This window comes from Rhincodon typus, chromosome 19 (genome assembly GCF_021869965.1).
Source record: "Rhincodon typus isolate 14 chromosome 19, sRhiTyp1.1, whole genome shotgun sequence".
Lineage (NCBI taxonomy): Eukaryota > Metazoa > Chordata > Chondrichthyes > Orectolobiformes > Rhincodontidae > Rhincodon > Rhincodon typus.
The window spans coordinates 30299224-30323093 of record NC_063350.1 but is presented as its reverse complement, the minus strand read 5'-3'; the positions used below and the strand labels follow the sequence as shown (position 1 = coordinate 30323093).

Below are 23870 nucleotides of genomic sequence, written 5' to 3'. Positions count from 1 at the left end.
GTTGGTCAGTGATTGTAGGCCAGGAAACCAGGCAAAGTTTCCTTGATCTTGGAGGGGGGGGGGAAAAAGAGATTCCTACCAGATGTTTACATCCACCAGAGAGGAGAAATTGTTAAACATCTGAATCGAATGACTCTATCTCAAACAATGCAGGACTTCCTCAGTACAGCAATGGAGAATTTTACCCATATTTGTGTCTGGGGACTTGAACTTATGGCTCTTGACTCAGATACAAGTATGTTACCCTTGAGACATCGATAACAATACAATATTGCTGGCTTGCACTAATCTATCCCGATGTCAATTGTTAAACTGCTGCTATCAATCAAATTATTTCACATTGGGTTTATATTGTGAAATGTTATTTATTGTAATGATATTGTGCAAAGTTGTGTTAAAAATGCCACATGCAGATATTATCTAAATAATGAGCAACAAAACGGTAAATCTGTTTCATCCATCAATTCGGTAGCATTTTAAATGTTCAGACCTGTGATAGTCTGTTTATATATTGAATCATTTAGTGTGAGGCCTCCATGAATTGAATGAAGAAGCTCAGTCAATAGAAACTTGCACTTCTATGTTCCTTGAAAATGGTTTAATATTTGAAGAGCGTCACAGTAGTGATACTACAATTACTTTGGCAAAAAGCCACACTAAGAGATTTTGGGCTGGATCACCGAAAGCTTAGTCGAAAAGGTAGATTTTAACAATTGACTTTAAATCTGAGGCACATAGAGGTATTGGGAAGGAATCAAGTGGTGGACTAAAATTCCCAGAATGAACCACGGTCTAGGGAAAAAATTCTGCAATGCTCAATGTACACAAACCTGTGCATTAAAAGTTTCAATTAACCTAAAATTATTTCCCTTTTGATTATTTTAGATGTGGAAAGTAACCTTACTGGACAGTATCTTAGATTTGTACCAAACCTAGAAAGAATCCACTAGGACCTGGTATTTTAGCACTCCAGTCCCCACCCCCACATCTATGTCGGGATAGAAATAAATAAAATCACTAAAAATGACAAATGTTTTATCTTTATATATGTACATTGTGTGAGTTAAGTAAATTTTACTTAACTCAATAAAAATGACAAATGTTTCATGTACAGCAATTTTATTTATTGTAACCAGGATATTTTGATTATATGGATTTTATATTAGCTGATTAAATTTCAAATGTATTTTGTTAGGCACTGAAGGAATACACCAGCGATGACATGAATGTTGCTCCTGGAGATAGAGTATGGGTTCGAGGATGGTTTCCAATTTTGTTTGAGCTTTCCTGTATTATTAATCGTTGTAAATTGGATGTCCGTACAAGGTAAGAAACAGTTCCATTGTGATGCCTTCATTTAAACTGGAGTAGGTATGTTGCAACTATGATTTGTAGTTACATGTTTCATGTAATCTCTCTTTCAGAGGACTTACTGTGATGTTTGAAATCATTAAAAGCTATGGCCAAACATTTGAGGAACACTGGTGGCAAGATCTATTTAGGATTATCTTTCGGATATTTGATAACATGAAACTTCCGGAGCAGCAAACTGAAGTAAGGGAGAAGTAGGATTTGTACAAATTTTAAGTTGATCCTTTGTTGCACAGGATCTAGAAAAACTGGAAGTAATAATTATTTTGACAGGCTGCCAGTCAAAATGCTCTTGCACTTTGTTCCAGAAAACTTGAATAATGAAAGGAATAAACTTGATAGCAAGTTGTTATGACATGGAATTTACAACCTGAATATACATTCAACAGCTTCAAAAGGGAACTAGACAAATGAAGAGACAATATTTCCAGGGCAATGGTGCTCGTAGGAGTCTGCACACTGGGATGAATGGCCCCCTTCTGCATCATATAATGAATTCATGTTCCAACATAAAAACTGCAGTCTGTTTGCTGTATTCACAAATGATGGATTCTTTCTGAAAATTGCCCAAAATGCATATTTAAGCAGGGCAACTGCAGTATTTATCAAATATCTCTTAAATATATTTTGTTTCATCTACTCTAATTAATTAGCTAACCTGAGTGGATAAAGACATTATGCAGTCAAGTTCTGACTGTCACAACTTCAGAGCCCCATGTTCAGTCCATTATCTGCTGGTGTATGTGATATGGTTGACAAAATACTTTTTTTCTTTTTAAAAACTATCTCAACTATATTATTAAGTTTCACTGTTTCATTTTACAAAAGTATGTCTATTGTACAATTGAATGCTACATCTGTTTCTTCACAGAAGTCCGAATGGATGACAACTACATGTAATCATGCACTTTATGCTATTTGTGATGTTTTTACACAATTCTATGAAGTTTTAAATCATGTCCTATTGGATGATATATTTGCTCAGCTACATTGGTGTGTACAGCAAGGTAACCCATTTGTCTTTATTCAGGAATTATGTACAGGTCAACTTTTAAAATGTATTAAGAACCATTTAAATTGTCGCTTGGTAGTCCGGAACTTGAATATTGCTGAAAAAGAGACATGTTGCCAAAGCGTTTTGTATTGAACTCATCAGAATAAATACAAGAATGCCAAATTTCAAACATTCACAGCTATTTACACGAGACAATAATTGATTGGCCAAGGTTTGCTGTGGAGAATACAACAGAGAATTAAAGACTTCCAAACCTCCCTGGGTAAATCAAAACGTGTAAAACTTGAGCATGCGCCTTTTGATTGCATAGAACAGGTCCCCGCCTTCCACATGTACGTAAATGGATTCTAGCAAGAGTCACTGGGGTTGGGGGAGTCACTGCACATCAAGCATTGAGAGCAGTCTCCTTGCCTTAAAGAGCTACTTACAGGCTTTTTGAGAAATGAACTCCTTCTGTTGACATTGTTTTACATCACTGCTTTGCCATCTAAGTTCAGTGACTCTTGGACTGTACTTGGAATGAACCGTACAAGCTGTTTGTTTGGAATTTTATGATCTTGTATTTGTTCTGCAGATCACAAGATGAAAATCTTCAGTAATGTGTCTCTCAGCTTGTGATTTCAATGAAATTTTAGTTCAATATGCCCATTCATAATGCCTCTGAGATAGCTGTCTATTTTTCATGGGGCAAGTGGGACAGAGATTTTTTTCTTAAACCATCCTTGGCCTAATTAAATTTTAGTTTTGCTGACTGCATAATACTCTCTACTAGAGAAGATAAATGTTTAGTATTTTGACACCTTGAAACTTAACTTGATTTGAATGGGTGATGTAATACATTGAAATGTTTCTTGCAATTTTCAAGTGATTTTAATTTCTTTTCCTTGATCCTTTTCATCTCGTTATAGATAATGAACAACTTGCCCGATCAGGAACAAATTGTTTAGAAAATGTGGTCATACACACTGGTCACAAATTCAGTCCTTTAGTCTGGGATAAAACGTGTGCTTGCATGCTGGGCATTTTCAAGACCACTATTCCCCATGCGTAAGTTCAAGTTGCCATATATTGATATGACTATAAAAATTTTGTGTGCTTTTTCATATTCAACATTGAAAGTTTAACTGAAAAAATATGCTATAGCCATTGCATGAATGTTCCACATTTACTTTATATACCCAATCAATTATGGCCTGATGGCACCTCTACAGGCTTACCATGATTATCTGTTTTGTATTTACTATATAGCCTTTTAGCATGGCGACCCATGGGCATGGAAGAAGAATCTTCTGAGAAGAATTCAGTGAGTGTAATTTGAATCAAAATAATGAAAAGGCCTGAATGCCTAAAGGCTGCTTTTCTCTTTTTTTTTGCAAAAAGTGCTAGTTTTTCTGTTATAACTTAATGATGCATCTCATTGTTAAAGGACTTAGAAGTTGACCGTCAATCAGTCTGCAGTACAGAGCGAAACCTTTCTGAAAAAGGTCAAAGCCAGGTATCTAACACTAGTGATGAAATGTGGAAGAATAGACCACATGCAAGTAAGTTATATTTTTGTGATCCATGTTTTCGGTTTGTCTTTAAAATCCAAGCAAGATTTTCCTGAACAGTTGTAAAGTATTTATTTCTTCCAGCCGTGTATGAATAATCTTCAAATAGAAAGCATTGCTCCAATAACTATTAATAAGTATAAATTCCAGGTGAATCTTGCAAAAACTTTAGTGAGCCCTCTGCATAGAGTGAGGAAAAATAAATTAACAATCCCACTGCTTCTGCTGACTGTCTAATGACTCACGTCAGCACATGTACATGAATGGCATTATGTATTGTTTTTAAGCTGCAACAAAACATAATTTTGGGGTCTATAATCATATGGTTCTTTATAAATGTTAGATACGTGAACAGCCAAAATGTTGGATTTTTTGCGTATAATCAGGATACTGATTAATTGAATTTTCAAATCTCTTAATCTAGTATACTGTTCTAAATTTCATTCAACAGCAACAAAAAAGTTACTCAGCAACTTGGCTGTGCTGTAATGACCGACTGACTGTTTAGACCAAGTGTCAGCATGCGATTAATTTTCTTGAGTTTATGCATACTTTTTTCTTTGGTATGTGTGTTTTGCTAGCATTGTTGCTCATCCCAAAGTGCCCTTGCTGGACCACTTCAGAGCACAGTTAAGAGTCAGTCACGTATTGTCGTGAATCTGAAGTCACATGTAAATCCGACCAGATAAGAATGGCAGAAAGGACATTACTGAACCACAGATTTATACTCCAAACAACAATAGTTTCATGGTCAGCATTATTTGAGACTAGTGTTTATGATCCCAGCTAATGGTAATACTGATCCCAGAACAATGCCAGGCTTGATAAGCCATTGGTTTTATTTCGCAGTTGATTACATCATTGGTCAGTCACTGAACACAGTCACAAGGGGCTTCCACTATTTTAAACTTAATTACACACAAGTGAAAAAAATACAATTTACTTCACATAAAGTAAGAACCACTTACAATGGTGTTTTTATAAATATCTAAAACAAAAGTCAAAGCCTTTAATATGTAACAACAACCTTTGAGATGATCAAACCTCCGTGAAAAGTGACTCTGTTTGCATTTACAAGTTCCTTATTGATTGTGTATATCTGTACTTGTAATTTTTGGGCAAATATCTACATTCAGTTGATAGTCTTTAGTTAATGTCCCTTTTTGAGACCTTTCGAAATGTGTGCACGTCGAACGTATTACTTAGCATATGTTCTCTTACACTCATGCATTCACCAGCCTCGTCAGATGTTTTCTTCTCTGACACTTTTTAAAGCCTTTTGTTTCTGGAGTCTTTCTCTAACTTCTAAACCATCTAGGAGTCCTTTCCTTTGACTCTGACTGTTTTGGAGACCGGTAAGCAAATGACACCATTGTATGTTAACCACTGCTACTAGATATTTCTGTTTTCTGTGATACCAGACTCCTGTTGCTAAGCCGCAGTAGGTTTTCTTTGCTTCCATCCTTATTTCTGGAGCACTGAACTATTCACCTCGAGGGGATTTTAAAAATGCCTCCTTTAAATGCATGTGTACAAATTTCCAATTGACCCTTCACAATTCTCCAGACTGAAAAATGAAAATGAAACATTTCCTCTTCTAACCACGCAATATCGTGTCAACTGGAAAGTTGCTAATATAACCCCTCTGTTTAAGAAGGGAGTAAAGCAAAAGTCAGGAAATTACAGGCCGTTTAGCCTGACCTTGGTTGTTGGTAAGATTTTGGAGTCCATTGCAAAAGATGAGATTTCTGAATACTTGGAAGTGCGTGGTAAAATAGGGCAATGCCAGCATGGTTTCATCAAGGGGAGGTCATGCCTGACAAATCTGTTAGAATTCTTTGAGGAGGTAATGAGCAGGTTAGACCAAAGAGAGCCAATGGATGTTATCTACTTGAACTTCCAGAAGACCTTTGACAAGGTTCCACACAGGAGGCTGTTGAGTAAGATAAGGGCCCCTGGTGATAAAGACCAGGTGCTATATTGGGTAGAAGACTGGCTGTCTGGCAGAGTGAGAGGATAAAAGGGTCCTTCTCTTGATGGCAGCTGGGGACTAGTGGTTTTCCACAAGGGTCAGTATTGGAACTACAACTTTTCACTTTATACACTAATGATCTAGATGAAGGAATTCTGGCTAAGTCTGCAGATGATAAAAAGATAGGTGGAAGGACAGGTAGTATTGAGGATGCAGCGAGGCTGCAGGAGGATTTAGACTTGAGAAGAGTGGGCAAGGAAGTGGCAGATGGAACACCACATGGGAAGGTTTTAGATCATGCACTTTGGTAGGAAGAATAGAGGCATAGACTCTTTTCTAAATGGGGAGAAAATTCAGAAATCTGAAGTGCAAAGGCACTTGTGAGCCGTAGTCCAGGATTCTGTTAAGGTAAACTTGCAGGTTGACTCGGCAGTTAGGAAGGCAAATACAATGTTGGCATTTGTTTCGATAGGACTAGGATATAAAAGCAGGGATGTCCTTCTGACACTTTATAAGGCTCTGGTCGGACCACATTTACAATATTGTGGGCAATTTTGGGCCCCATATTTCAGGAAGGATATATGGGCCCTGGAGTGGGTCCAGAAGAGATTCACAAGAATGATCCCAGGAATGAAAGGCTTAACATGAGGAACGTTTGAGGACTCTGGGTCTACGCTTGAAGTTTTTAGAAGGATGGGGGGAATCTAATTGAAACTAACAGAATAATGAATGGCCTGGACAGAGTGGATGTTGGGAAGATCGTTCCGTTAGCAGGAGAAACTAGGACCCAAGGGCACAGCCTTAGAGTAAAGGGAAGACTCGTTAGAACAGAGATGAGGAGAAACTTCTTCAGCCAGAGAGTGGTGAATCTATGGAAGTCATTGCCACAGAAGGCTGTGGAGACCAGGTCATTTTGTATATTTAAGACAAGAGACAGGTTTCTTGATTGTTAAGCAAATCAAAGGTTACAGGGAGAGGGTGGGAGAATGTGATTGAGAAACTTATCAGCCATGATTGATTGGCAGAGCAGACTTTATGGGCCAAATGGTCTAATTTCTGCTCCTGTGACTAATGGTCTAATATAGAATTACAAATCAGACTTAATCTATACATGGTTCTGTCCACTTCAAGATTCAAGTTTTCAAAAAATAACTTTCACAAACATTCATCACGTTTTCAATTTTGTATGTTGTTAATAGAATTTAAATGCCACCAGCTGCCACAATAGGATTGAAGCCCATGTCCTCCAGGGCATTAGACACAACCTCTTGACTACATGTTTAGTGACATTACGACTGTCACAAGAGCATCAACATTCTTAATAGAAACTGACTTGTTCTCCTGTTAGCCCAAATAAGATTAGAAAAAGTTAGCAGTCGAACTGTTTTATCATATTATTCGGACAACTTAACAGTCTCCATTCTGTTGACAAAATGGAGTTTATAAAAGGATAAGTGAAACAACTACACCTGGCACAAAACTGATCCGATAGCAGAGGGCAGCAAATATATTAGAATTTCTTCACTACAACTGCCCAAATCCATGACCTCTACTACTAAAAAGAATAAAGGCAACAAGTGCGTGGGAAAGCATGAGATGCAGGATTCTGTTAGTCATGTATTAAAAGAATATCTCCATCCCTTTATTGCTGTCCGGTCAAAATCCTGAAATACCCCACCTAAGTCTACCAACACCACAATGGACTGCAGTTGTTCAAGAAGGCTGCTCACTTCCACCTTTTCCAGGGAAATTCGGGACAGGCAATTAATATTGGCCATGTCAGCGATGTGCAAATAGACAAATATGGAACAAATGTAAAGGTGTATCAGGCCAGCCCTTGATATTGAGTGCATTACATTGGATAACTTGCAAATTTTCTGTTTGGTAATCTTGTACAGCAGGAATGTTATTACCGTTATGTGCTTTATCAACAACCCACATCGAGACATGAATGATAAAATATACATTTAAAATTTTAGTGCCCTTTTTTTGATTCAATAATTTTGCTCATTTTTCCAAGAAATATCTGATCAGAAACTCTTTGCTGCCCTCCTCATCAAGTGTGTCGTGCAGCTGGAATTAATCCAAACAATAGACAACATTGTGTTCTTTCCAGCAACAAGCAAAAAGGAAGATGCTGAAACTATGGCAGCCGTACAGGTAAAATAACCTATTTGCCTACAGAACTACTTTATAATATTACATGTTGCTAATAATTGTTAAAACTTCAATCAAATTCTTGCTCCTTGCTATACTAATCTAAATGATCTGAATGAGAGAATCTTAATATCTTTGTAAATTGGTGCTTTCTCCACTCTGGGCCAAGAAGCGAACTGTTTATGTATCTGGTAAGTGATATGACACCCAAACTCTGGGTGAGGCTATTTGTTATGGCTGGTCTGATCGCTAGTCCGCTGACTTCTACCACTGAGTGAGATAGGGTCTTGTATTCAACATGACCTGTTGTGACCTTCACTGCATGCTAATGCTGAAACTTGGGCTGATACATATGACAGCATTCAGTCCCGCTTGCACACTTTGCGATTTGAGACACAATCAGCAAGGAAATCGCTTGCTGTTGAGTGAGGGATTATCAGTTTGTTGTTACCATTGTAATCTCAAAAAATCCAGTCCATTTGGTTTTGAATTACCTTTTACTCATTTTGAAGTTGTGGACATTTGAGGGATTATTTCAGAATATGCAGTAGATATGCGTGCATGCACACACACACATTGCCATTCTTACTCAGTCTGGTCTATGTAGGTTTTTCATGACAATTGGCTATGATTTCATGGTCATCAGTTGACTCTTAATTCCAATTCTTTTTTTAAATTAAATTTGAATTCCACCATCTGCCATGGCATGATTCCAGTGAGGGTCTCCAGAACATTACCTGGGTCTCTAGGTTAACATGAGAGAAAGCTAGCTGGAAACAGAAAAACAGCAAATATTTCTATCAACATTTTAAATAGTTAACGCTGAGATTTTTCATTATTTGCAAAGTTGCAAATGCAACTGATGCTGCAGTTATTCGTGATTAGCCCCACTTCTAGCCTTTTATAATCATGGGAATTTAATTAATGAAGCAGCTGAAGACGATTTGGCCAAAGACACTGCCCAAGAAATTTCTACAGCAATACCTTGGGCCCATACAATTGACCTCCATCAAACATAACCATTGTACTTTGTGCTAGGTATAACTTGAGCCAGTGGAGAGTTTTCACTGATTCCCATTGACTTCACTTTTTTTCTTATGGTTCTTTGGTGCTTTACTTAGGTAAACATTGTCTTGATGTCAACGGTAGTCACACTTGCTCTCGTCTCTGGAATTCAGCTTCACATTTAAACCAAAGCTGAACAGAGGTTTCAGCCTGAGTAGTGAAATACAAATTGAGCATCTGTCAGGAGGAGATAGTCAACAGAGACTAGGTATTTCCTCACTTCACCAGGCTAATTTGAAATCTAAATCTGACTTTTGTTTTATTCTTTCACGGGATGAGGGTGTCGCTGGCCAGGCAGCATTTATTGCCCATCCCTAATTGCCCAGAGGGCAGTTAAGAGTCAACCACATTGTTGTGGGTTTGGAATCACATGTAGGCCAGACCAGGTAAGGACGGCAGTTTCCTTCCCTGAAGGACATTAGTGAACCAGTTGGGTTTTTCTAACAATCGACAATGGGTTCATGGTCATGATTAGACCCTTAATTCCAGTTTTTTTTTTAATTAAATTCAAATTCCACTGTCTGCTACGGCAGGATTTGAACCCAGGTCCCCAGAACATTATCTAGGTCTCTGGATTGACAGTCCAGAAATAATACCACTAGGCCATTGCCTTCACTAGGAAAATATGAAAAGGACACATTATATTTGTTATTGGAGCAAGTACAGACATGTCATGAATCTATAATCAATTGTTTTTATGTACAGAAGGATTCAATTGATGCTGACATTCATATAGATACTCGAGACCAAGGAATGTATCGATATATGACTTCACAGCAGCTTTTTAAACTCCTGGATTGTCTATTGGAATCTCATGCATTTGCAAAGGCTTTCAACTCAAATAATGAACAGAGGACAACATTATGGAGAGCAGGTAAATACACATTTGCAATTTAGAATGAAACTCCATATCTTAAGTTTGAACAAGCTGCATTAATCTACTTTTCCCTGATATATTGCACTTGAACAGTAACATTTCATTTCACCCAGTTATAAATAAAGTGGATTTAATTCAGTCAGAACCTCACTAAATGCACCCAATTTTATAAAACAGCAATGGAACTATATGGGTGTACTTCAAACCCAAACTTAGTAAATTCTGCAGGATCTGGTTTAGCCTCATAAATTTAGCTTTTGTTTTAATCTGATTTAATTAAACTCCATTTGCTCCATTGAACTTGGCTACTCGTTTGCTAGCATTTCACACTTGAAAGTAAAACTCATATCATTTGGAATGTCGTCAGCATGAACGGTTCTGTGTCCTAAACAAACATTTTGTAATTAATGTGGAGAACTTGGGGAAATGGGTGATTTGGGTTCTTTGGCACAGCCATCCTAAATGTTTGGATTAGGCATCGTATTGAGAGCATGAATTAGAGATTTATATTCAACGTGTTCTTATGAAGGAACGTTGAGCAGGTTACTCGACATCCCGCTGAGTTGACAGACTCTCAGAATGCAGACTAACTTTTCAAGAAACAGCAACAATTTTAGAAGAAGTAACTTTTGTAATAGTGTGACAAAAATCTCTTTCACACCATAGCTGCAGGTTTAATTTATTGGACAAAGTGAAGATGAACACAGGCCCATTACAAATTTATAATTTGGATTTGTACACTAATGCTGCCAAACCTGCTCAGTTTCCCAGGACTTTGTTTTTATTTCAGATTCATGATATTTTGCACAATTTGCAAGTTGGCATATGCTTTGGATTTCTCCCCTTTTCTGTAGGGAGATTTTGTAGTCATTCAACACTCCATCCTCAATCCCACAGATTGCACTTTTTTGATGGATCAATCATGCCTAGCGCACATCTAATTCAAGGCAAGTCAGTTTGGTAGAACCGAATGCTTTTGTGGAAACTGATTTTTTAAATGGCAAAAAATGACATTACACAGGGTTCTGGATACAACATAAAATTGGTTACTTAGTATCCGACAGTACTAAGTATGAATTTTGAAGTGCTTTACTTCTTGTTCCAGGATTTAAGGGCAAATCTAAGCCTAATCTTTTAAAGCAGGAAACCAGCAGTCTTGCCTGTTGTCTTCGTATACTCTTCCGTATGTACACAGATGAAAATCGGCAGGATTCTTGGGACCAAATTCAGAAACGACTATTGAAGTATGAGAATTTTATTTCTGGCACTTTTTGTTTGTAACAAAAGCTAAGCAAGAATTGAGGAGCTCTGTTGTAAATCATGCAGCATATGACTTTCATGCATATGTTCACATATGTGTTGTGCTATAAAAGTTTCTTCAGTATTTTATACATTTAACAATACTAAGATGACTATTTTATGTACATCCAAAGGCAAATGCTTTGGGCTTTTGCCTGAATTAGTGAAAATGCTTTTATTTTAATTTCGTTTGACTTATTTATACCTTGCTTTATGGCAACAGTAATCAGAAGTGGCTACACTTGACTTTCTTTAAGCTACATCGAATACACATCCAAAACTGGCTGATAGGTGCATGCCTCAAAAATACAGTTTAGTTCAACATGTTTTTGATGTTCAAAGGTCAATTGCCACCATTCCCCTGGGATCATAAATTACTTAAATAAGATGGGTGATGGTATTCACCTCATTTTATTTAATCTTTAAACACAATCCCATATTCTGAAACATGAGCAGAAAAGTTTACAGGCTTGGTTTGAACAAGAAAATGGAAGCCTGTTACACAAAAGAAATGAATATAACATGAACTAAACTAAGCTATCTAAATGTATAAGAAAGTAATGTAAAATAAACTATGTACATATAATAGTTTGCAAAATTACAAAACACATGGCAAAACAAAATACCATCATTTTACACTTTCTCAGAAAACCAGAGAAATTTCCCTTCCCTTCCAACTCTAGGTTTGATTTTAACTGCTTCTCAATCCCAGTCCTGAGAGCAATGAAGCCTTTTCCTTTCACATTGACAACTTAAGAATTAATACAATTATTTGTACCTTGTTTCTAATAATTGGGCTGTTAACTGGAGCCTGTTTTTGATGACCTTCTGTTATCTTCAAGCTGGCTAATGTACCTAATTGTATATTTACTTAACATTAACCCCCTTGGTCAACATTGTAGCACAGCACTATTTTTCCGTCTATCCAATGGTGTCACTTTTTCAGCAGGTATAATTCTTTTCTACATCATTAATACCTGTTTCAAATTCACTTTTTAAAATAGTTGACTTACTCATACCCTGTACTGTATTCACTGAAACTAATGAACAAACTAACAGTCCTATACTGTTCACCAAAACACACAATACAGATTACAGAGATGTCTTCCCATATGCAACATGACATCTGACATACCTGCAGTGCAAACTTTACAGTCTTGAAGATACAGTGCAGGTTGAAAACGTCATCATTATGGCCTGTACCTTTAGCATTGAAGATGCCTTTCAGGCCTTTTTTCATTTTCATAAACTTTTTTTTTTAAATTTTGCTCTCAGAAACTGCAGATAAATGAATATTGAAGGTAACTTAGTGCACAGGATGCTTCATGTGGACTTTAATCATTTCTACTTTTGGGCAAGTTTTTTGTTCATTTAGACCTGTCTTTGAATTTAACCAATTCCCTTTCTTGTGAATCTTTGTCTCTTTTTATTTCAAAGTTTGGGTACATTTTTATACAGAGCCCACTTGTGATCTTAATTCCTCATTAATTCAAGTTGGTGGTTATTTACTATATTATGAAGTGTGTTGATTATCAAACATAAAATGTGTGAAATTGATTGATTGAGGCTGTAGTCATCTGTATATATTCATGCTTTAGGTACTTAACGTTCCAAAGGACTCCCTGCTGATCTCCCACATTTTGCGCTCTATAAAATTCAGATTACAAAACTCATAGCCCTCTGATATATCTAGGCTGTTGTAATTCTGGCTTTTTATGTGTTGCCTAAGTCCTGAGTTCCTTGATTCCCTTCCCTACACTGCTCCACCTCTCTCTCTCATCTTGGTCCTTTAAGAGATTCCTTAAAACTACCTCTTTGACCAAGATTTTGGTTACCTAACTCAGTATCTCCTCATGTGGCTGATGTCATACTTTGTTTTCTGTTCTTCTGTTGTGAAGAACCTTGTGATATATTGTTAAATTGATGATGTTATAAGGTGCTACAGAGGAAGTAATATTTGAAGTGAACTCTTGGATGACCTAGAAGGTAATGTAGCCGCATTTCCAAAAGATGCTTGATACTCAAGAAAGATTATGAAAATTGTTGCTATCAAAGTAATTAATTTCTTAGCAATCATTCATGGGATAGGGGATGGTGGTTATTCATCTGTGTTCTCCTGAGTACATGGTGATGGATGTTCTTCTCCCTCGCTGAAGAGTAGATTGGTAGGCTATTTCAAAGGGCATTTTAAAGTAAATCTCATTGGAATTAGACTGGACTCGCATTCCAAGCTAAACTGATAAGTCCAGCAGATCTTTTTTCCTAAAAGAACATTCACGACCCAGTTGGGTTTGTAAAGCAATTTATTAATTTCCCAGTGAATGTACTGATACTAAAGAAACTGATTTCAAATGCTGGGATGGTATATTTCACATGCTTTCCCTTTTTTGAGTATTAGAAGGAAGTGATCATCCAGAATATTTCTTATCTTGTGTGTATTTTTTGAATGCCATTCGTGTCTTTTGTGGCTTTTTGTCTTGGAGCAACCTCTCAATGTTGCAGCTTTTTGACTTTTCATTTTGTGTGCAACCTAGTCTAATCCTATTTTATTCTGTGGATAACACTGTTCGAAGACAGATGTCTTCGCAAGGTAGAGATCATGTTTGTTTTACAGGATAAAATCCAAGTGAGTAGTTATAACCACGTACTGTTAGAGAATTACACAAATTTATAGAAGACTTTACCCAGGGAAGGTTATGTTAATATTTGTCAGTTTTTCAATGGTCACTTCATAGAAAACTTTGTTTTTCACCAGGGTTTGCAGCGAGGCCCTTGCCTACTTCATAACACTGACGTCTGAAAGTCACCGTGAAGCGTGGACAAACTTGTTACTGCTTTTCCTCACAAAGACTCTCAAAACTAGTGATGAAAAGGTATGGATAAAACTTATTTATTTTAATGTCTATCTGCTTGAAAGAGTTAAGTAAGTCCTTGTTTTATCTGTAATTTCTCTGCGGTTCAAAAAAAAATCTGTAGAGAAATAAGGAACAGTCACAAATTAAGTCTCATTCAAAATGTCGGTTGGGGTCTTTTGAAGTCCAGCAGCACCACCTGTAATTATTGAGAACCAATATAATTCTTGGTAACCACATTCATTTCAGTGAACATTTAACAGGCTTTATTAAACTTAAGAATTTGCAAGGCACCCTAAGAAAGGATATCCTTCTGGAACCTTACAGACTCAGGCTCAAGTTTCATGTCTGTTGACATCACAACATAACTACTGAGCATGTGCATAAGGAACTATTCTTTAAAGTAAGTGTAATTAGCTCTTTACGTCAATCTCCCACTCAGGTCTCTTATGGCATCCCTTTTAGCTGTTAACATTTATCTCTTTACTCTCACTATTCCCCCACAAGTCATCTCCTTTGCTTGAAGCATTCATCTCCCAATGCATTCTCAACTCTCTTGCATGTACGTGCTCCCTCATCATTGTCTAGGAAGGTGAGGGCAGGTGTGTAGTGGGATACCAGCTTCTCTGTGGACATTATTATTTCTGTAACTCTCATCAGAATATAAGTGCATCATCATCATCGATATGGAATTAGTCTCTGGACCACGATCAATTAAAAGTTGCTGCATGGAGTTGCAGACTGGATGAAAAATAGGTTTGTTGGCCAACATATTTCTAAGCCGTTTTTCAAAAGATCACTGTCATTTGCCTGGTGATTTTTATCTTGCACGAGGGCTTACTACTACATTACGTTTGTCTGCAAACTTAAATGAAGAATTTTTTCTCGTTCTGAAGGTTTCCTTTTTCAAATGTGAGATCATCATTCATTAATTGTTTTCCTTTGATAATACTTCACTGTGATCTTTTGAGTATGCAATATTTCTGTATTAGAGAGACTTCTTCCTCCTTTTGAGGTGTCTGTGTTGTGTCAATTGCTTAAGAACACTGGCCATGTTTGCACAGGATTTTTGGAAATCTTGTGATCTTTCAGTCTTGCATTGTGACACATGACAGGCTTTTAGTCAAGAGTCTCTGAGGTAGTTAGACTACTACAATTTTTGTATAACTTTGATTTGATTGAGCTCCTTTTTAAGCTTCTCCAAGGTACTCTAGTTCTGAAAGGTCTCGATTCTGTGCATGCTTGTTTACTTGAGTGCTTCTATGGCTTCATGATAGGACTCAATTGCAGATTTTAGCGGGCTGTTTTGTTAAGAATGTCTGAATGCTTGAGGCTCAATTTGAGCTGCTGGACCTGGGAATGGGGCATCTGCAGTTTGTTGTAGGGTAAGTGTGCTTAACCACCACAATGTCAGGTCTTTTACTGTTAGCTGAGTTTCCTGGAACTTTGCCAAGGTTCTGGTCATACCTAATGGGTATTAAGATGCAGTAAACAGCAACTTGACCTTTTAGGATGTCGGTATTTTGTACTTCCATGTGGTGTGCTGGCCTTTATTACAGAAAAGAATTAGTTCATCTATTTGCACTAGCTAGTATGCTGCTGCAGCTGTTGTATGTCCTTAGTAAGGTCTATGGTTATCTTCTTCAACAAAAGGATGACTCCCCTTAACAGATGTCAGAACCTTCACAAAATGAGCTGACTTCTGCTTTTAAATTAACAGGAAGACTGAAGCTTCATTCCAACAAGGATCAGTTGGCTCACTTGGTTGGTCTGTAATGTAGCGTGACACCAACAGCACAGGTTCAGTTCCCATATTGGCTGAGATTACCATGATGGGCCCTCCTTTTTAACCTCTTCCCTTGCCTGAGGCATGGTGACCCTCGGGTTAAACTTGCCATCAGACGACAAAAAAGCAGCGCAATGGTCCTCCGGGACTGTGGGAACTGTACTTACTTTCTGTACTATTAGTTCCTGAAAGAGATTGCCCTCTTGTAGCAGATGACCTTTGAGCTTTCTTTATTAATATTTTGAGCCACTTTTTTGAGAGAAATTAAGAGTCTCTTTGTATGCCTGGGGCTGGAGTGCCCGTAATGGGAAATGATCCCTGGTATCTTGAGTCGATTCCAATGTCACCATTGTCTGCAAACTGAAGAATGTTTAAAGCTACACATGCAGTTCCATTTAATAAAGAAGTATAATGATTATAAATGACACTTAAGGATTTCTAAGATCTCTGTTCCATTGGTGCTAAGTGTAACGTGTCTGCTGTCTAATTCTGATTTTAACTCCACATAACTCAATGTTGAATGGCAGATGGTATGAGAATTTTGACCATCGACTAGCATCTGGATGTATCAATATATCTGTATGTTCCAATTATATTATGTTAGTCATTTAACTTTGATATGACAGCCTAGAATTCATTTTGTAGGCTTATGCAAGCAAGGATGAAATCGTGCAGTGGGCCTGCCACATCCTTCAGGAAGAATTATCCTGTCCCTCCATGTCCTCTACTGCTGTGACATCCACAGACTGTTTATAGTCTGTCTAACTTCTGTGCTGTCAACGCAGCTATAACATGGTCTGTCTTGGCAAATGGGTCACTCTATAAAACTGGGCTGAGTTTCTGACAGTGGCGTGCCTTAATCACAACAACTGCACAATCTTGTTTTGTGCTTACTGTTGACAAATTTTCGACCTGCTTATTTCTTTCCCCATTCCTGCAAACCTCTATGTACTGTTTTAGTCCTGTAGACAATTGCTTTTGCTGAAAACTTGCTGCATTCCCTACTGAAGAAGGGTCTAGGCCCGAAACGTCAGCCTTCCTGCTCCTCTGCTGCTTGGCCTGCTGTGTTCATCCAGCTCTACACCTTGTTATCTCGCATTCCCTACTGTGTTCTTTCTCCAATGCTTTAACTGCCTTTTATGCAAGCGGTTCCCTCTCTGGTTCGGGACGAACCTTTTAAAATCCTGATGCTTGCTGCAGTCTGTTACCTTAGGAGAAGTTCAGCAGCATTTCCTCACTTTTGTGTTTGGACTGCTGGACTGGTCTCCTTCACCTGCATCGCTGCACCACTGATGAGCTTTGCTTGAGGTGATTGTTACCACTTGCTTCACAGTCTGACAATATGGCCAATGACTGCCACCATGTGGTTATGAGGTCTACATTCATTTAAATGAACATTACAGGCTTTAATAAACATAATTACTTAAGATATGGGAGTGTGGGCTTTGATACCTGTTCTTGAGTGATCTGAAATCACTAATGATACGGCTGCTGTGCACGTATGTAAGGAGCTATTCTTAAAGTAAAAGTATGATTAACTCTGCAATGAATCAAAAAGGCTAATATTGAAGGTGAGTAGCAGGAAAGGAAATGAGACAGCCAGCACAAGCAGGATGAACCAAATAGCCTCGTTTCATTTATATAATTCCGAATTGTTAATTTCTTTTATTTGCAAAGAGCAAACTTCTATGAAGCACTGTTCAAGTTGATTTTCTGTTACTGTTTTTTGCCATCCGTTTTTCCAGCGGGTTTTATGTCCCTATTCTTCCTGTTCAAGAATTCAATTTTGGGGTAAGCACCCGTGGTTAATCTTGAAAGTGATATTGATGCATGGCTGTGTCAGAACCAAATCTGAACCTGTTACCCTTAGTGTACACACATTTTTGATCTGAATTACTAGACGACAGATAGAAACCCCATCCATCTGTTTGTTTTTCTTCATTTGCATTGTTGCTGGTTAACTAAATTCAGTATACAATAAAACTTCTAAATCAGATTCAAACTGGTTGAGTGTAATGTCAAATGCTACACTTGTTAACTAAGCTATTGCTTGAAGGAATGTTATTGAGAATAAGTTGACATAATTATAGCCACAGATGTTGACACCTGCAGAAAAATAATTAGAACATCTGAAGGATAAAACCAGTTGAAACCAAAAATGAGTAACAACATTGGGAAAAGTGCCCTTAGGTGTTGTGATTTGAAGTGATATGTTGAATACGATACCAGAGTTGAATAAGATACCAATGTTGATCTGTAAATTTTACAGCCACCTAACTTGTAAGAATGTCATCGTGAATCACTGCCAGACTGAGCTGCTGGAACATTTGATCCCTAGGGTGCAAATTTTAGTGCATTACATTTGTAAAAATTAAAATACTTACTCCTACAGTCCATGCCTCTGACATTTTGATTTTGTTTTCTTTGAAGTTTAAGATCCATGCATCAGCATACTATCCATACTTGTGTGAAATTGTACAGTTTGACCTCATCCCTGAACTGAGAGCAGTTTTACGCAAGTTCTTCCTACGCATCGGCTTTGTATTTCAAATCTGTTGTTCAGAGGATCAGCCACAAGAAGATACTACATAACAAAAAATCAGCATGCATTTCTACTCTAAGTCTGTAAATTGAGCCTCTGTAAATGTAAATGTATTACCTGTTGTAGTCAAAGAAAATATTAACTTTTGGAGCTATTTTTGAACATTATATTAGATAAGCCCAACATCAGTGATGTGTAGCTTGTATAATTTCCTGACTCCTTGTGTATTTCTATAGTTTGTTTTTTTACTTCTGTTTGTCTTAAAGGAATGTCTGCTTTGTTTCTACTATGTCTTTAAAATACCCACTTAACCATTTCAGGGACTTCAAATTGTTATGTATGCCAATATTATGGGACACAAATATTTACTGTTTTAAGACAGTAGAGGTAAATATATTGTTGGACACGGTACAGTGTAAAATGAAGTCTTTAATATCACAAAAATGTAATGGTTTCAGTGCTTTTAATTAGTAACTGTTCAACCAAGAAATCTATAATTTTGAATTACAGTTGTGATGTGCCAGAAGCACAATAACATTATTTGCTTATTGTGAGAATGTTGGTAATTGAAAGGTGCAGAGAATTTGAGACAAAAATGGCAATTTTCAATATTTCCTCATTGTACAATTTTAGTTTTGTTTTGAGTGAATGTGGTGAAGCTCAGATGTTTTGATTTCTGCTTGCAGAGATGCTTTGGAGTTTACACATTCCATTCCCCCCTTTAAATTATGACAATAGATCTTAGAAAAGCACAATTATAAATTTGCAGTAAGGGAACAATATTAATACCTTTTGAGAATGAAGCTTGATTTCAACTTGGCTATTCTAGGACAGGGAAAGGAACTTTACAATATACAGATTATACAAAATCTGTCCCATCTGGCAAAATTTCTTAACTGTGTTGCTCTGAATAGCCAGGGAAATACAATCCTATTTTTATCTCTTAACGAAGGGTCCCTGAATCCTGTAGCACCTCCAGGCCAAATCCTGCAGTATGAATGTTCGTTGTGTCTCGAACCTATAGGATTTGTCAATATCTCAATGTAATTATTTTCATAAAACTATACAAAAGCTGTGCTTTATGCTCGTTAGGGAAACTACATGTTTAACCAATGAAAAAAGTTAGTTGTGCTTAGTCTCTGCTCCCTCACAACAATTATTACTTAAGACATAGCCTGACTTTGCGCAATATATTAACTAGCAACTAGATATTAAGCAGTATATAACAAGTAACTAGTAGATCAATATCTTATGTTCTGAATTGTAATTTTGTTCACTGACACTAATGTACATGCCTCCACTGATGGGTAGCTTGTTGATTTCCTTGGATTTCATGTCCCACAATTTATCTGTTAAAGTCCTGTGAATTTCTTAAAAACATGTTTTGAGCAGATTTTGATGGGTCCTTTTAATACTGCTGTGACCTAATCATAAAGTGCAGGTGTTAGAAAGCCTGTAACAAATTTAACAAATTTGCAGCATTTAACAAATCTGGCAAATTTACATTGGGCTTGCTGCAATCTTGAGACCTGTGTTTTGGGAACTGACCATGTAGAAACTTCACTGGTGCCACGCCCTATACAAACTGCATGTAAAACAGACACTTGATACTTACTACAATTTAAACTGTATGCAAATTTGGTTTAAAAAAAACTATTAAGCACTGGCATAGGAATGATGGTAAGAAGATAAAAGGCATTTGACTTAATTATTAGTATCAGTTGATCAGATAGTGGTTTCAGTATGTTTACATTAGAGATAACTTGAAAGAAAATAAAGAAAATCCATGGTGATTGACTTCCTGTGAAGTGTGAATTCCCACAAGCCTTTCTCTTGTTTCCGTTTACGCCAGTATCAGTAACATGCCAATCTCTTCAAAAGCAAAGAACCATTTTTATAAAAGCAGTAAATGATGTAAAATGCTTACCTAAAAGGTTGTTTAATTTATATCTTAAGTGCAAGGAAGTATTCTATTTATACGCAGAATAGCGACTCTTTATTGAAGTCTTGAAAATATTGATTTGCTCGAAGATTTGTTTTAGCACCAATGATCTTAGTCGAGAAGTGTGAAGTCATACTGAAGTGCAGTTGCACAAGCACTATTTGCACTTTGACTGAGAGCCATTACAAATATGTGAAACAACTCAGTGGTCATCAGATTATTTGACCATGATGAGTATTGTAATCAAGCTAGAAACAATGTTGTCACTGCCCTGGCTGAGAGCACACTTCTTGTGGATTGAAGATTCAATCTGGGATTTCCTGGTCGTCTTTTATCTCTGATCTTTTGAGACAGCTGTGGTGTAAACATATATAAATTGACACTGTTGCTTCAATGATTCACCAAGTATAACTTGGACAAGCCACCAAGCTGAAAATTTTATTGCAATAAATGTGTATAATAATTCAAATGTTGTTATTTACCAGATATTTGAGCAGTTCCTAGCTGGCTGTAACACCTCAGGATAAGCTTGACCGCTCCATGTTGTCTGGATTTACATTTAACACAGTGAGATTGTTAGGATAGTTTTAACTTATGACTATGTGTTTGCTGATTGAACGTGCTCTGTGTTGATGAGTGAGGACATCAACACAAAAATGAAGATTGTGATGTAATAGAAAGGTTTTCTAAGTCAATAGGTCTAAGAAATAATGATAAAATGTCTCAAATTATATGGGAATTAAATGGGTATTTTAAATGGCTTCATTTGTCATATGTGCTGTTGGCTTGACCATCAATGCAAATTCTTCTATATAGTAACTTTCTAAAACACCATGTCAAAAATTATACTTCCAAATTGTCTAAAGGTAAAAATGAAAGATTGTGCTGTAGTACTAAATTTATTTTCCACAGAATATACATAAATACAATCAACATTAGAGTTCGTCATCGAATTTTTGCTTAGCTAAAATCCTGCTACTTTTTTCCTGATTCTTGCTTTGTTTGACTTTGTTTTAATGGTATGGGTAGTGGCCACATAATTTGTTTTTCTTTTAATAATCAGGTAATTTAGATATGAATGTAATGATTGACTGAAAATGGCAGCAGTACATTCAATAATTCTGTTCAATTTTATACTTGCGTGGTATGTCTAGCAATGACATTTATAACCAATGGAAAAGCTTTTACCATGTAAATGTGCAGGCTTATTTGCTTATAGTTCGAGAATTAGTTTGTTAACGAGTTCCATGAGCCTTTTTTTACCCCAATTCCTGCAATTGGTTCACTTAAACAACTTATGAACTTTGTAAGCACTAGAATAGCATGCTGACTTGCAATATCTTGCAAAAATGTAGCTACTGCTGCTAGTCTCGTGCGATCGTGGTAGGCATGCGATGCTCACCACCTGCAGTGTAACCACCTGAATAAGCCCCAGTTTTCACTTAGAAAGATTAACACTAATGCAGCCAGGCGTGCTTTAATTTTTTATGTCGATTTGTCTCATTGGCTTTTCTTAATCAGCAAAATTGTTTGCAGAACTTGCTGTTTGTTATGGAAAATGAGGTGTTGCTGCCTATTCACCATGCTGTTGGATGGTGGAGCCATCGTTCCTCATTTTCAGTACTGTTCTGAGGCTATTGGAGATGCAATGTAACCTCAGCCAGGCACCAAGTACTTTGACCTCTGGATAAAACATATTAGCACTTTCATGATTTGATTGTCTAGTGGTACTTATGCAATCATAGTCTCCAACTGAATGAACACTGGCTATATTTTGTTTATAATTTAGTTTTGAATGTGAGTTCAAGTATTCTGTGCAACCAAAGCAGGATAAAATGATGAACATGTGACAGTTGCATTTCATGTGAATGTACTCTTGTATCATAGGTTGTTACCATGGTCTCCTTGTGTATTCTCGCCAGCAAATGACATTTTGTACATTGATCGAGCATCATTGCATTAATCAGTGTTGCATTTGTTGCTCCTCACTGCTCCTCACTGCTCCTAAAGACATTAATAGTTGCCTCTTGTAGCTCAAAGTGGGTGATGTGAAATCATAAGTGTTATTCCAGTCCTCACCAATATGTGTATCTGTGACTTTTCAAGGTGGGATCACTGAATCGTGATCCAGGCCAGGGTCTCTTTCTTTCCCTATCCAACAACTACAATAAGCCCCTTGACTGTCTGCAGTTGTGATCACCTAACTTTTTAATAAAAACAGAACCTTGCTATTTTACATGACTTAGTACCAGACCAGGTAATGTCTTTTCAATGAGTCCTCAGGCACGACTCTTCTCAGGTTATTTCATTTGAGAATTCCCATTTGAAGAAATAGCACATTCCAGGCTGTAATGTCAAAAGAAATCTTTGCCACCCTAATTTAAATAAGTTTGATTGCTTGGATTAAATTTTTAATTTGGAATTGTAGTCATGTAGTATGAATTCATATGCTAGATGAATAGTTATTTTTCTGGCACCATTGAAAGTATAAAAAGAGCGCTTTAGTTATTACCCCAGAAATTCAGTTAATGGAAACAATATGTCCATGGTGTAAATTAAAAAGAATAACTAAATCCTGAAAATTTGAACTGATAATTACCGTATCCAATCGTAACTCCATTTTGATGTACTATTTGGACTGCTCGTATGCAGAATGTTACGTTTACATATTTAAGTTCCAATACGTTTATGGAGACGATGTAAAAGTAATTATTCATAGGTTTTACGAATGATATATATAACTGTGAAGTGCATTTAAAAATACATTATAATTTAAAAGCATTCTTTGCCACTGTGGATGTATAAATATTTTGGAAAAACAGATCAAATATATAAGAAATAACTATTGTAAAGTTTTCTATTTCAAAATATTCTGTATAATACTAATTGGAATAAGATAATCCATTAATAAATCAATGAGGTTTTACACCTAAGTTGCTCACTACAGTTGATGAAAACTCAATTATTTGCACTAGTGTGCTTCTAAGTGTATGTGATAAGATGATTTATGTGACAGATTATAAAGTTATTGCCGATTCCATCTGTGTTTGACAAGTTTCTTGAGTTTTGAATTTCCACAGTCTGTAACTTCATGACCTGTCATATCCCTCCCACCTGCATTACCAACGATCCTGATTGAATAAATGTAAGCTTGCACCTGGCATACCTAAGATAACAAGATGTGGAGTTGGATGAACACAGCAGGCCAAGCAGCATCAGAGGAGCAGGAAGGCTGATGTTTCGGGTCTAGGCCTGAAATGTCAGCCGCCTAGCTCCTATGATGCTGCTTGGCCTGCTGTGTTCATCCAGCTCTACACCTTATCTCAGATTTTCTAGCATCTGCAGTTCCTACTATCAGCTGGCATACCTAAATGTGAGAAGCCAACCGAGACACGATGACTCTATACTAAGCAGCATTCAAGGCAGTTAAGAAACCCCTCAA

At 37.0% G+C, this 23870-nt stretch overlaps 1 protein-coding gene across 3 annotated transcripts in view; it reads left to right on the top strand.

Annotated features, from left to right (window-relative positions):
• Positions 1 to 23468, top strand: part of LOC109927740 (brefeldin A-inhibited guanine nucleotide-exchange protein 2) — an 89883-nt gene extending 66415 nt beyond the window's left edge. For 2 of the 3 annotated variants that reach the window (XM_048608112.1, XM_020527745.2), the window contains exons 29-39: positions 1196 to 1326; positions 1425 to 1554; positions 2243 to 2378; positions 3295 to 3433; positions 3635 to 3689; positions 3813 to 3927; positions 7929 to 8068; positions 9836 to 10004; positions 11113 to 11251; positions 14062 to 14179; positions 18375 to 23468. In XM_048608112.1, the coding sequence (XP_048464069.1) occupies positions 1196 to 1326; positions 1425 to 1554; positions 2243 to 2378; positions 3295 to 3433; positions 3635 to 3689; positions 3813 to 3927; positions 7929 to 8068; positions 9836 to 10004; positions 11113 to 11251; positions 14062 to 14179; positions 18375 to 18536 (1434 nt within the window). In that variant the 3' untranslated portion in view covers positions 18537 to 23468. Of the gene's footprint in view, positions 1 to 1195; positions 1327 to 1424; positions 1555 to 2242; positions 2379 to 3294; positions 3434 to 3634; positions 3690 to 3812; positions 3928 to 7928; positions 8069 to 9835; positions 10005 to 10861; positions 11036 to 11112; positions 11252 to 14061; positions 14180 to 18374 lie in introns of those variants that run through there. The other variant, XM_048608113.1, reaches the window with a different exon arrangement.
• Positions 23469 to 23870: the final 402 nt, after the last annotated feature.